This window comes from Coffea arabica, chromosome 3c, assembly GCF_036785885.1.
Source record: "Coffea arabica cultivar ET-39 chromosome 3c, Coffea Arabica ET-39 HiFi, whole genome shotgun sequence".
Taxonomy (NCBI): Eukaryota; Viridiplantae; Streptophyta; class Magnoliopsida; order Gentianales; family Rubiaceae; genus Coffea; species Coffea arabica.
The window spans coordinates 34,894,867-34,910,346 of NC_092314.1; the positions used below are offsets into that span (position 1 = coordinate 34,894,867).

Sequence of the window (15,480 nt, forward strand, 5' to 3'; positions counted from 1 at the left end):
GCCCATTAGAAACAGATAAAACTAGAGAATGCAAAAGTTCTTGTGCCATGTATGCATGCCAAGAGATGATTAAGATAGTTTTTATTTGCACTCGATTTATCTTTAGGATTCTTATATATAGCTGAATTTTCAGATAGCAACAGTTAAATATCGCAAAGTATTAAGTTAAAAAAAAGTTGGAATAAGTTATACAATTTAAATACAATTCTCTAGATTTTCCTAATCGAATGTATTGATGGGTGTGGATACCTCGGCCATCTTGACTCAGGAGGTACCTTGGTTATCCTGACCTCGAAAATACCTGGACAAGTTGGGTTTTGCCGGTCCCCATTTGGATGACTTGTTTATTTGAGCACTGTGATCAGATTGATGATTGATATGATTAATATGACAACAAACCACTCTATAATTCAATCCTACTTCTGATACAGTCGTTATGTCTTATCTTACGAGATCATGCTGCTAATAGATCTCATTATTCTATTCCCTAACTCTTTTAGTATAAATACAACCCTTGCTCACTCAAAAGGGGGCACTTCAACTTGGTCAATACAACTCCTGACTATTATTGACTTAAGCATTGGAATGACCCCGAGGGATTTAGCCCCAACCACTTCTTATTTTATAAGTGAGATCGTTTTGTGCTTGACCTCGGACGTAGCTGCTATTGTTTTTGCTAGTGAAGCACACTATCGGTAGATAGGACGAGCGGAGATTCTTAGAAAGAGCAAACTATAGTCCGTTTGATTTGTTCCTCTCTGAAAAATTACATGGTTATAAACCCAGCTCGAACCGGCTGATTAGACCCAAAAAACCACCAATTGGACTGTTTTCCGGGTTGGTTAACCCCTCAAATCTGGACGGCTTCAAAAGATGTTCAATTTCCTTAAAAAAAAAAAAAAAAAAAAAAACCTGTGAATCGCTGATTTGGACCGGTTTGAAGGGAACCGGTCTGGTTTAACATTAGTAGTTCAATTAATGCTAAAATTAAATGTTCGTCAAGACAACCCAATTTTGGTATACAATCAATTACCTATCCATAATTGTCCCAAATTACTACACATTAAGCAATTAACCGTTTATTATCCTTAATCTTCTCTCTAGCTCCCTCCTTCCATAAAATGCAAAAACTAAGATATTTTATTTGGGCACAAGAACACTACTTATTGATGTCTAAATACATGCACGTAATTTATACTTACATATGTACTAAAACCTGTTTTCTGACTCTTTAATATATTCCTAACTTCGCACATTTTAGTTCAATTCCTTTTACAAGATTATGACTTTTCATTTGATTTTTTTTAATTTTTGAATAGTAAACTATAGCTTTTGAAAACATAAAATGTGCTTTGCTAAAATATCTAAAGTAACCTGAAGTAATGCTCCTTACTTCAATCAATAAAAGTTGTGTCCATAATTCAAATAATATCATTTATGTAACTAGAATAATTGACGTGATTACTTTTACAAAATGAAAAACTTTACGAATACAAATGATTTACATAACTAATAAATTTATCTAATATTTTATGGGTAAATTATGGACTAATAACAGTTAGCCTGCCTGTTGAAGTGAATAGGCTTAGTAAAAAACCGAGTAAATTAGCTATGCATATACTTTAATGAGAAACTCTAAGCTACTCAGTGGCGTGGTCCACTTTTGTAAAATTTAAGTCGAAGCCCTTACTCATATAATGTATTGTTCTCTTTATTATTATTAATAAAATTTCTATCGTTTCTGGAAAAAAAAAAAAGAATAGGTTGGGATTCAAATCCTTGGAAAATTATCTGATTTACCAGAAGGCCTTGTAATGCAATGTAAGTTACTTCTCTTGTTTTTAAATTAATTAGCGGCACGAGTTTTACTCAAGTTGGTTTATTTGATGAATGAACAACGTCTCTTTTCTTCCACGGCATAGGATCTAATTTTGTTGTCTATAGACGTTCATCTAGAAGAGCATCAATGTCAAACAGACAGAATACGACACACATTGAGTTAATAAAATACCCTCAACATTCTCATCCTTGAAAAGGAACAAAATAGCAGTCAATATTTCCCCAAAATGTAAAGATTAGCAGAGAAAACGTGGATCTGAGGTCTATCTAGTTAAATTCTATCTGTCCAGTTTTGTGTTGAAATAAATTTATATAAAATTTGATATAATCATAAAAATTTTCAACTCATACAACTAAATTGGTATAAAATTCAATGTTACATTAAAATTGCACTGAATTTACTATAAATGTTATAAATATTGCATTAATCCAACTGAACTGGATAGAACTTAATTGGAGAGGGCTGATTCCAGAAAAAGTCTATGATCAGCTATAACACTTGCATTTAGTTCCCACATAAGCAGTACAACTGCTACGGCAAAACAGAGACTGACCTTTATCTGCCTGAGTTCTTGGTACAGTAATATTTTACGTCGAGGATTCAGCTCCAAATCACTATATAAGTGCATTCCACTAGCAAGGTCTCCACATCCAAATCTCCAGCAGAACATAGCAGCACTTGCATGTAATCTGCTTTAATGGATTTCTCCAAAGTTCTGATTAGTCTTTTTGCTCTTCAAGTAACGATCAATTTGTTTTCAATCCAAGCTGTTTCAGCAGCACGATCAGATCTTTTCCGAGAATACATTGGGGCAGAGTTCAAGAATGTCAAATTCTCAGACGTGCCAATTCATTCCAATGTCGATTTCCACTTCATCCTATCATTCGCTATCGATTATGATACCTCATCTTCTCCCTCGCCAACAGATGGAAACTTCAACGTGTTCTGGGACACGGATAATCTCAGCCCTGATGCTGTCTCAGCGATCAAAAGTCAGCATCCAAACGTGAAAGTAGCTCTAAGCTTAGGAGGTGATAGTATAGGAGATGGTCAGTCTGTTTATTTCCAGCCTTCTTCAGTTGACTCATGGGTTTCCAATGCTGTCTCCTCTCTTACAAAAATCATCCAACAATACAATCTGGATGGTATCGACATTGACTACGAGCATTTCCATGCAGATCCTGACACTTTTTCTCAATGCATTGGTAAACTTATATCGACTCTCAAGAAAAATGGGGTGATCTCTTTCGCATCAATTGCCCCTTTTGATGAAGATGATGTTCAAAGCCATTATCAAGCTCTCTGGAATAGCCATGGCCAACTTATTGACTTAGTCAATTTCCAGTTTTATGCCTATGATCAGGGGACTACTGTTGATCAGTTCATGGACTATTTTTCTCAGCAAATAAGCAATTATGATGGTGGGAAAATCTTGGCCAGTTTCATCAGTGATGGAAGTGGTGGATTATCACCACAAGATGGATTTTTTACAGCTTGTACTAGGCTCAAGAGTCAGGGACAACTTGGTGGGATCTTTGTTTGGTCTGCTGATGATTCTAAGGCAGAAGGTTTTCGGTACGAGAAGCAATCACAAGCACTTCTAGCAATCCCTCATTAACCTTGTATTGTATAATTGTTAGTCTCTATTGATGTATTTCATCTAAAGGAAACTATATCCCCATCTTTGGTATGACTGTCTGTGGATTATAGTAGAAATTGATACTCAATATGAAAAATCTTGTTTGTCCTATGGTTTGGTTCCAGGAAATGTATCTGGCTTTCCTTTCTTGTTTTAGATTGAGGTAGCAAATTATTCAGCTATAAGGTCTACTAGAATGGTCCAATAACTTTTGGTCTAAACCCATAAGTTTAAAATGATTAATTCAAAGTTATTATAGCCCAATGGATCCATATATTATACCAATCCTTTCTTCCTTGAGATCAACACCGTTATGATCCAAATTGTCCACTTAATCGTACACACAGATTCTTCTGGAAATGACTCGTACACATTTTAAAGGTGGTTTCCATCCATAAGTATTGACATTGTCATAATATATCCAAATTGTCCACTTAATCGTGTACGGATTCTTTTAGAAATAACTTGTACAAGCTTTAGAGATAGTTCTTGTCCATAACTCATACAAGTTTAAGAGCTGATCCCATCCAATGTAATATTTAGTATGTAGTCCGCAGCCTCTTGTAGTAGAAATGACTCATACAGACTTTTAAAATGGTTCTATCCATAAGTATCGACATCGTTATGATCCAAACTATTAACTTATCACTCATACAGGCTATTTAGTTGTGCGCAAATTCATCTAGAAATAACCCGTATAAGCTTTAGAGATGATTCATGTCCATAAGTATGACTTCTATAGGCGATAAAAATGGTTTCCGTCCAACATGGTACTTAGTACTTAATCCCGTAACCTCTAGTAGTGGCCCCTGTTGAACCTAGCCCTTAGCCGTGGCCTGCACTTAGTTTCTTGCACTTCAACTAACACACGTTCACCCTCACATTGTGCATAGATCACGTGACGAGATTTATTTTGATACCATTTGTAACGTTCCAAGTTGACCAAACTGACCCAATAACTTTTTGAACAAAAATCATGAGTTTAAAATGATTAATCGAAAATCACTAATAATTCAGTGGACTCAGGTATATTACACCAATCCTTTCTTCCAAAAGGTCTCAATGTGGAACGGAACTGAGTCTCGCAACCACTCTACAATACTGGTCGCTATGTAGCCACCAGGTGTCGGCTCTGTGACCTATCACAATTCACATCTACCGTAAAAGACGAGGCACGAAAGAGAAGTGAACGCCAAGTTCGACCCCAACTCTGCACTGTCAAAGTATCGGCCAAAATATCAAGGCAAAAATTATTGCTACAATTGACTAATCGTGAAAAATTAATTAGTACTTTATTGAATAAAACTAACCACTTCTTTATTAGCAGAACTTACTAGCTCATTGAATTAATCAACACTACTTTTTAGCAAAACATACGGTCTCACATAGCAAAAATTTATTGATCCATTAGGGGGTCTTATTAATTTCTGAGCAAAATTTAGTGCTTTTACAAAATTTACTAGTTTATTGAAAACTAATGTCAATTTCTAGTGAAACTTACGAATATTTTTGTGACAAAACTAATTACTATCATTTAAAAAACCATCATGATTTTTTGGCAGAATTTACCATTTTTTTCTTTAATATTGACTAACTAGATTAATCCTTCATACATCTTCAACATAGGAATTGTTTTTTTGCATGATAATATCTTCAAATTTCATCACAAAGATTATACTTATCCACTATTAAAATTCATCACAAAGATTAGGATGATAAGTAATATTTTTTTTCCCTAAACCTGATATTTGCTAACAAATTATCAACTTGATGTATACCAATTTTTGGAACAAGTTTTCCCCCTATTGCTATCACTGGCTTCTCCCATATTGGATTGTTAGAGAAATTGTAGTAAACAACAAAACTAAACTAGACAAATGCAGAGACTTTGAGGCTTGAAATCACTTTTCTTAAGGTGTTATTTGTCTCTATTAGACAAATTGCCTCAAGAATACAACAAAGTCTAAGAACTATCAAATGAAAAGTAAAAAAGTGATTTAATTCTGTTGAAATCCTACTATTTAAAAGAATTGAAGCACCTATCCAAGGCACTATCAGAGGATGCAATCCTTATTGAATAGGTGTATAGGTGGTTAACCAATTAACAGATATGTCTGCAAAATGTAACTGTCAACCGCCATTAACTACCCCGATCAGGAAAGCCCCAAGGTGCCCCAAGCGCCCAAGTGCCCTTGTCAAGATTTTATATATCTTGAAATAACTTTCCCACCAAACTTTCCCTCCAAACTAATATTTTGGAACAAGTTTGTAAAGGAAACAAGACAACAATTCATCAACAGACAATGTGCACTCTATCCTTTTTCAATGTGGGACAATGAACTTCAGCACACTCATTACAAACTATTTCCAACAATCCCCCACTTAGTTTGTAATGAAATTAAATCAGCACTCACATGACCTTGCATAGAGAAAGGTGTTTGTGAACTTAAAACCTTCTCTTAGTGTAAATATTTCACTTGTTCTAACAAGTTATGGTGGCTGTGTTGCTTAAACCATAACTTTAAAGTTAAAACAGAAATAGCACACACAAGATTATATCTTTTCGGAGAATAGTTCACGAAATGATTTTAGCACTTTTACCGGCCGTTTGCTCCATCCTAGGTTCATAATCATGTACAAAAGAAAACCCCCACTGTTGCTAGGAGCGGCACCACTCCCATGATCATATAGGTGAAGTACATTTCGAGCTTTTATTACCAAGGCACTGTGAAACCGTATTTAACTTCATTAAGAGTATGATACTTAGCCTCTTAAGTAACAAACTGCACTAGTACCTTGGAATGGTATAATACAATTTCTAGTGCTCACAACCACTTATTAGTAACTTGTTATTACCCTTTAAACCTTTCACCTAGTGTTAGTGCTAGAAGAGAGGTTGGGTTACCATTACTAGTGGTTTTAGACAACGGGTTTTAACCCCATTCCCAATGACGTTGCTTACACTACATCTCTTGAGAGAGCTTTAGTGAATGGATCCACCAGGTTGTTGAATGATCTAACATACACCACTGTGACTATGCCATCATTCAATAATTGTCTGACATATTCATGTCTTAGACTTATATGTCTAGATTTGCCGTTATATATTCTATTTAACGCTCTAGACATAGTGGCTTCGCTATCACAATGCAAAGAAATGGCTGGCATCGGTTTTGGCCACAACTCGATGTCTAACAGTAAGTTTCTTAGCCATTCGGCCTCTTTGCATGCAGCTGCTAAGGCTACAAATTCAGCCTCCATGGTGGAATGAGTTATGAAAGTTTGTTTCTTTGATGCCCAAGAAACAGCTCCTCCACCCAACATAAAAATCCATCCAGAAGTAGACACTTTGTCACATACACTGGTTGCCCAACTTGCATCAGAATAGCCTTCAAGTACAACTGGAAATTTGTTATAGGAAAGCTCTAAATCTTTTGTCCTTTTAAGATATCCAAGCACTCTGCCTATAGCTTTCCAATGCTCTATACCAGGATTCTTAGTGTACCTAGCAAGTCTACAAACTGCATATGAAATATTTGGCCGAGTACAATGCATAGCGTACATTAGGCTACCAATTGCACTAGCACACTCTAATTGAGCAATCAGCTTTCCAGAATTTTCAAACAACTTAAAGTTAGGATCATAAGGAGTGCTTACTTCTTTTATCTTCAAATGTTGATACTTGTTCAAAACTTTCTCAACATAATGAGATTCACTTAAAGAATAGCCTCCACTATGTTTCTTAACTTTAATTCCTAAGATAGTATCTACTTCTCCAAGATCTTTCATATTGAATATATAAGACAAATACTTCTTAGTTTCTTCAATGCCTTTGTAATTAGTACCAACAATTAGCATGTCATCCACATATAGACAAATTATCACACCATACTCTCTAGTGAACATGGAATAAATGCACTTATCAACATTATTATATTTAAAACCATTACAGAGTATAGCAGATTCAAACTTTTGATGCCGTTGTTTAGGTACTTGTTTTAAACCATACAAAGATCTTATCAGTTTGCAAACTTTCTTTTCATTTCCTGGTAGAACAAAACCTTCTGGTTGATCCATATACACCTCTTCATTTAAGTCACCATTTAAAAAGGCCGTTTTTACATCCATTTGATGTACACACAAATCAAACATTGAAGCCAATGCTAATAGCACTCTTATAGATGTAATTCTAGCCACTGGTGCATAAGTATCAAAATAATCGATTCCCTCTTTTTGCCTAAATCCTTTTGCAACTAATCTTGCCTTAAAAGTTTGTACAGATCCATCAGTAGCGTATTTCTTTCGAAATACCCACTTACAGCCAATTGGTTTAGAACCCGGAGGCAAATCAACTAGAATCCAAGAATGATTACTCGATAATGAATCCATTTCATCATTAATTGCCTCTCTCCAAAACGATGCATCTCTTGATTTCATAGTTTCACTAAAAGTTTTAGGATAATATTTTACAGTTAACAAGATAGGAATCTTGTCAAGTAGAAATTGTCTATCGCCTTCAACTAAAAAAACAATAGCTTGTGAATCTATAAAATCAGAGGATAAATGTTTTTCCTTCCATTGCCTCTGACTCCTCCTCAATTCACTTGGAACCTCTACTGCATCCCTTTTATTATTATTAGAGAGTCTAGCATTGGAAATGGGCGGTGGCTCTTGGCTTGAATCCGTACTCATTGTCGAATTATAAAGAAATTTATCTTCCAAAAATTTGACAACTCTAGATTCCACAATGACGTTAGAATCTAAATCTAGCAACCGATATGCTTTTAAATTTTCAGCATAGCCTACAAACACACTTTTAAGTGCTCGAGTTCCCAATTTAGTTCTTTTATGATCAGGGACTCTATAAAAGGCTATACAACCCCAAATTCGAAAATACTTCAAGTTTGGTTTTCTACCTTTCCATAATTCATATGGTGATATCTTGGATTTAAGCGAAATTACTCGATTATGTATATGACAAGCAGCTAGTAAAGCCTCTCCCCATAAATTTTTAGGCAATCCAGAACTTATAATCATGGCATTTACCATGTTTTTCTACATTTTAAGGGCCAAGCAAGCATTTTCTACTCATTGTAATACATTTTTTACATCATTTAATTTACTTACAACACCAGGTATACCATTTATTATTCACATATATGTCTTTTCCTCTACTTCACCTTATTTAACTCTACACCTCTATTTTATATACACTGCATGGTCAGTAGAAGGACAAACTAAGATTGCGTGATGAGCATGGACCAACTACTGGATGCACAATAATTCATATCAATTGTAATACTGTGGCTATAACTTGTAACTTATTTACAACAGGATGTACATTCATTTACTTGTTAAATGTGACTTTGTTTCTCTCCTCTTTCCCTCATTCCGCTCGACGCTTTACTCGATGTAATACCCCTACATCTTTGAATAACTACTCTCCCATTATAGTCCATCACTAAAAAGCTGCATGCTCATACATACACATACGGTACAACTTCACTATTCTTCTATCATTTTCATTTTATGTATTTACTGAATCTAATATTCAGAAGGTTGCTGGTATAAGATTCACAAAGTTGCTGACATAGTTCAATCACATTACCTTGGCCCGCTGAGCGCTTTATGTTTCACCGAACTCGGACAGCGCAGTTGCTTCTGCTATTAAGTTGCACGAAAAATGGTGGGCAACGTGAGATAATGAATTCCCTCTTTAATTCTCTTCTACCTTGTCGCCTGCCTTGCACGCATTGCTCATAAAATTTCCTACCAACTTTGGTCTTCTTTTACTGCACTTTTGTTTCACTATTTGCCTTCTTCCTTCTTCTTCTGATGGCATACCTCAACTCTTCTTCTGATATCAGTCGAGTACATTCACATACCAAGCCCGCTTTCTTCTCTCCATTTTGTTTTGTGCGGCTAATTCAAATTTTCAACTTCGTTTTCAAAATTTCAATTCTTCCGTTTCCTCTAAACGAAGTCCGTTAGGGATATATTTTTGCTTTGGTGGAACGGCGACGTTTTTTGCCATCAACACAAGCATTTGTCGTGGCTTATTGTGCTCCATTCGGTGGGTCTTGTGAGGAGACCGTTCAGGAGCGGTCCATCTGATGACAGCTCCTGCCTCGTATCCTGCAAAACTACAGTTGTCAGATTTTTTAGTACATACAAGAGTTTGTCGTGGGCAATGGGCCCTACGACCCTCAGACTACATCAGCCCCTGCTTATCATGTGCTTAGTTTTGGAAGTATTGTGTTTATGTTTCCTGGACAAGGATTACGAGATTTTCTATAGAGAAAATTGCACTTTAGACCTCGAAGTATTGTGTTTATGTTTCAACCAAAATAAAAGCAACCCCTTGAGTATCCAATTTCGATCAATTAATCCCTAATGTTTCGTTCTAAACAAATACAATCTCTAAAGTATATTAATTAACCAAATTGGTTCATAATGGTTTATAAAACATAATCAAATTTAATAATATAAAACAAATTTTTGAAAAGGTTCATAAAAGTTATAGAAAATCCTAGAAAGACCACAAAGATTTTAAAAACAGTAATAAAGTATAAAGTAAGGCTAAGATATTCACTTTTGACAAAATAAAGACAATTTGTAGATATTCCATTTTTGTAATTTGTACATAAAGTATACAAAAGTGCATATATAATTACAATACTTAATTTACTTATTAAAAAAAGTACACAAAACATATAGAAAAGAACACATGCATTACACATGCTTTGTTCCAGTGTTAAAATTAGATTTTTTAGATTACCTTAAACTTATTTTCGAGGGTATTGAAAATTTTATGATTTCACTATAAATTTTTATGACTTGTATAGAAATTTCACATATTTTGATGGATTTTTATATTATATAAATAAATTTTCTTAGATTTTATAAAACATTAGGGACTAATTCAGTCAATTAATATACTTTAGGAATTATATTTTTTTAGATTGAAACATTAGGGATTAATTAGATTGAAATTGAATACTCTAGAGACTACATTTGTTTTGAACTTGCCTTGAAGGTTTAATTGTACCAATTCATCCTTTATAAGTCCAATATTCCCAAAGACGTAATAACATATTAGTTTGGTAATGATATGGGCTGAAAAAAATGAACGTGTACTACATGTTTTAATAATGCAAAGATTTGTTGGATAATAGATGATTTAACGCCGTAGAAGGCACTAAGATATCTTTTTCTTTACAAATGTCAAGATGGACTACCTAGAATAAATGTGAAATGAAGTATTGGGAAAACTTTGGTCACTTCACAGAATCATATGAGCTGCACATGACCAAAACAACTATAAATTGGACTGTCCAACCTGATTGCACTTAATTGGGAATATTATTAGTGGTATAAGAGGTGCATGGGTACAATTAAATCTTTTGGGGCAAAGTGAGAAAATAGTATTATTTGAGGAGGTTCATTGGAATTAACCCTTAAAACAAAAACAATGACTTATAAATTCAATGATTAATTGGAAAATACCACATAAAGACACTAACAAATTTATCAGTTACTTAAGTTAGAGGAAATTAGTTATTTATTATAAATGACAGATTCAAAATCACAATAGAAAGGAGTTAATAAAGTTTTTTATGACTTGGAACTAATACTTAGTTAGTTTATAATTAAATGATGTTGATTCTAGAGAGCGGAGATATCACTTCTAAAACATTTTGGTTGGAAGATGGACTGCAAATTGGTAAAATAGTAGGTTATAGAATATAGTACTAAATTAGCTATATATAGCATACACAGTGGGTGGAGTTATTTACAAACCATGGACGGATATAATTAGAAATTTTGTCTCATTATTCGATTGTTGTACTTTTTTTTTAATAATATAATATATGTTTAAATAATTTTGATGTATTTTTAAATTTTATTTGTGTACACCAACTTAATATGTAAATACAACTGCATTAGTAAGTACACACCATATATTGTGGATAAAACACAACAATTGCATTAAATCGTACCTAAACCAATCATACCTACCATGACCCCACTATTTGCAAAAGGGCAAAAGTTAATGCAAAACTGGATTTGGGGCAGGGATGGTCCGTCTGAGCAGTCCTCTCACAAAAGGAAATGAAAGGACTGCAATGGACCACGTCATGAAGGCTTCATTTGGGGCTAGACCGATGCCGTGTTGAGGAGAAACGGGAAAAACAAAAAGAAAAAGAGTTGACGGACCGTTTCATGAAGCGTTGGTCCGTTACCGCCCAAATGAATCCTCAAAACGAAAAGCTAAGTCGCACTCCCTCCAAAATAATTGCCCATATTCATCGATTCAAAATTCTACAAAATAGAGCAAGAAAGAAAAGCAAAGAAAAAATAACATTGTAGAATTGGAAATTGCCAAGTAGTATACAAGGGATAGCAAGAAGTAGTAGAAATAGAGTGGCTGCGAAGAAAAATCACGGCGAGAAGAAGCAATAACTAGTGGCAGAAGGAGAGAGTTTAGGATTGGTACTCAAATATCAAAGGGCTTGAGAAAGGTGAACGGGAATTGTGGAGTACAAGGTTGGGAGATCCGGAGAATAGATAATGCAGAACAAACACAGGTAAGAAAATATCAATGATATCAGATAAATTGTGGATCAATTTGACTTGTAGTTATCTTTTGTTGTATACATCATTGTGAACAAATGGGCTAATTATACTTGTTGCAGTTTTGGTTGAAGTAATTGTTTAATACAGTGGAAAATGGATAATACACTGAAACCTTTCATTGCACATAATAGGTATTATAATTACCAACACGGGGAAAGAAAGGTATTGGAAATTTTGCACATCAAGTGCTTGCAAAATTGCTTGCATGGGTTGGGGATTGTTATGGTTATTGTGCATGAAGTTGGTGTAGGTTTTGTTACATAACAGTGGCTGAGTGGAGATTAAACATGATATGGGCTTCTAAGATGGTACATACTGTTGAGGGAGACATACAAAGTGAAGTGAAATGGTTACAAGATATTTCATTTAAGGGCACCATAGGAGAAAAGATTATAATGCGTTAGTAGGAGAGAAGGTTATAATTTGACAATGGCAGGTAGAAAGTATGCCAAACTGTGTAGTTTGACATACTCAATGTGGAAACAAGTTTACAAGTCTTGATAGGTATTGTGTTTGCACATCATATTGGACAAATCGTTTTTGCAATGAGTCACTAGTGACACCTTCAGAATGGTGTGTAAAATTGCCCCAACAAATGATGAAATTGCAAGAAATGAGATTGTCACTCCACTGAAATTGTATACTAGTACAATATTTAGATAGACAAGTTTATTGCATGGAACTGAATAAGTAGGAGAGGAGGTTATAATTTGACAATATATGGCAAAAGAAATAACAAATTATGAAGTTTGGCATACTCAGTGTGGGAAAACGGTTACAAATCTTGTTAGTTATTGTGGGTGCACATCATGTTGGATAATTGTTACATGCAGTGATTCAGCAGTGACAGTATTAGAAGTATTGTGTAAAATTGGTTAAACATGCGTTGAAATTGTTTCACGGATTTGTTACTTCATTCGTATTGTTGAATACCGCGATAAATGAAGGAGAAGTTGATTGCATAGAACTTGATAGGTAGGAGAATAGATTATAATATGACTAAATTAGGCATAATTAACAAGAAACTTTGCACGATGGCAAATAAATTGTGAAAAGAAGATTACTAGTACAATAATTATTGTGGTTGGACACCATGTTTGATAGTTGTTACACACAGTAGGTCAGAAGTGACAGTAATAGAACTGCTCTGTAAAATTACATCAACATACTACAAAATTGCTTGCCCCCGTGTGCTACTTCATTGATATTGTACAATAGCATGATAAATAGAAGAAGAAGTTGATCCCAAGCAAAACCTGATAGGTAGGACAACAGATTATGTTGATTAGTGCTAATTGGAATAAATAACAAATTGTGACGAATAACTTACTCAATGTGAAAAAAAATGTTACAAGTTGTATTATAACTAATGTGACTAATATTTGAAACTTATATATTATGTTTAGCAGTAATTCATCATATATTATGCGTGTGGTTGGAAATGAAATTTTGGAACTGAAGTGCAATTTATTTATAAAAAGTATTAGTTTACATGGGAAGAACGCGATCAAGAAGCTCACGTCAGGAAGCAGAGAGAAGAATTAGCTGAAACATGATAAAACAGAACACGAGGCACCACCTAAATCATTGAATAGGTAAGTGGTCAGTGCTTATGTATGGTCATGACAGGTTGGATTTGTCATCATTATAATGCATTAAAATGTTGATAATGTTGGGGCCGGATGGGAAGGAAAAGAGCCAATAAAAGGAATGATCGTTTAGGTGGAGAGGAAGAAATACAGATAGCAGGAACAAGCGAGGTCGTAGAACCAGTCCTACCATTGAATCCATGGATGAAGTTCAGGTAAGATCATTAAATTTGAGAAAAAAAATAATGTTACTAAATAACACAAATAACTTAGGGTTTTGAATGTGGACAGGAAAGAGTATTAACGCATGGTTTCGGTGAAGGGTGTTAAGGTGACAGATGTATGCTGGTCTAACAAAATAAAAACTGCAATCATTCAACTGATGGTCAGGCTAAGAAAAAAATAGTGAAACGAGCAATTGTTTTGGGTTTAGTTTAACGTGCATTTTGACTTTTTTTATTCAATGCAGTACAATGATATTGCTCGTACAACATACAATAAGTTGAGTGAGAAAGTGAAAGGAGGAGTAATTGAAAGAGAAAGAAGAGTACGAGAAAGAAATAGAATGTCTTGGAGAGCCGATAGTGTGAAAAAAACGGGTTCAGATTAAGATAAATACACATCATGATTCGTCAAATACTTCATGAAACTCTATTCGTGTCTAATGCATATATCTAAAAAATGGTGTAGAATCATGACTCATGCATTTCCTTGCAAGCTACAGTGGGTGTGTAATTTTATCCATATGACTAATACTAATTTGCCTATAAGCATCTTACATGAAGTAATTTATGAGGTACAATCAGTTTACAAGAATGTACATTATGTTAGATATTAGTTACTTGACCGTGTATATCTATAAAAGGTAGTGCAACGGTACGCATAAATTTAGAATGGTTATTTAGCCCTTTTGATCAATTTGTGCATCTTTCTATAGTAGATGTGTAATTTTACTTGTATGATAGTCATTATTTGTCTGTGAATACCTTACACGAGATGATCTATGACGTACAATCCGTTTATAAAAATATACATTTTGTTAGGTGTTAGTTATTTGATTATATATGCATGTAAAAAGGAAATTAGATATAGTGCAGAAAAAATAGTTATGTGAGTTGAAATAACTCCATCATACCTCATGACCGTAAACTCCATAAACATCCTTGCATCTTGTTGTTTCAATATAACCATAACTGTTGACTGGCCATATTTATTTTGGAATGCAACAAATACAGTTGGTGAATACGTCTCTACTGCATGCACAAGCATAGGTGTTTGCCTCAAACCTACCATGGGGAGCTTTTGCCTCATTTCATATCCTGCGATGAGTTCATTATGTCTTTTTTATCAACCACCCAATTGAAATATCTAAAGAACTGCACAAGATCGTGATCCAGTTTCAAATGATTTTTAATTGCTGCATTTAGGCTTTCGCTAAGTTGGGTGCTTTGTATTCCCGCGGTCCATCTTTCTTTCATCATGCACTTTACCCATTTATCACGAATTCGATACAGCTCTAAAAGCCATTCATTATTTTCAAGATTGTGTTTCTTCACCATTGCATCCCACACCCTGTTAAATTATTCTACTTCTTTAATCTTATACATGTAGGTACCAAACATGTATGGAATGTCACTATTTTTCTTTTAGTGATTGTCAAGATATTTCATAAAATTACGCCTTATGTGAAACGTACATAGACCGTAAAACGTTTGGGGCGTGACAAGTGAAAGACTGCCATGGAGAACAACATTTCTTTTGGGGCATGTACAACT

General features: G+C 34.5%; 1 protein-coding gene across 1 annotated transcript; it reads left to right on the forward strand.

The window, feature by feature from the left end:
• The first annotated feature begins 2,469 nt into the window (after positions 1 to 2,469).
• Positions 2,470 to 3,635, forward strand: LOC113735298 (chitinase 2-like). Its single transcript, XM_027262322.2, has one exon. The coding sequence runs from the start codon at positions 2,538 to 2,540 to the stop codon at positions 3,456 to 3,458; it is 921 nt and encodes a 306-aa protein (XP_027118123.1). The 5' UTR covers positions 2,470 to 2,537; the 3' UTR covers positions 3,459 to 3,635.
• The last annotated feature ends 11,845 nt before the right edge of the window (positions 3,636 to 15,480 follow it).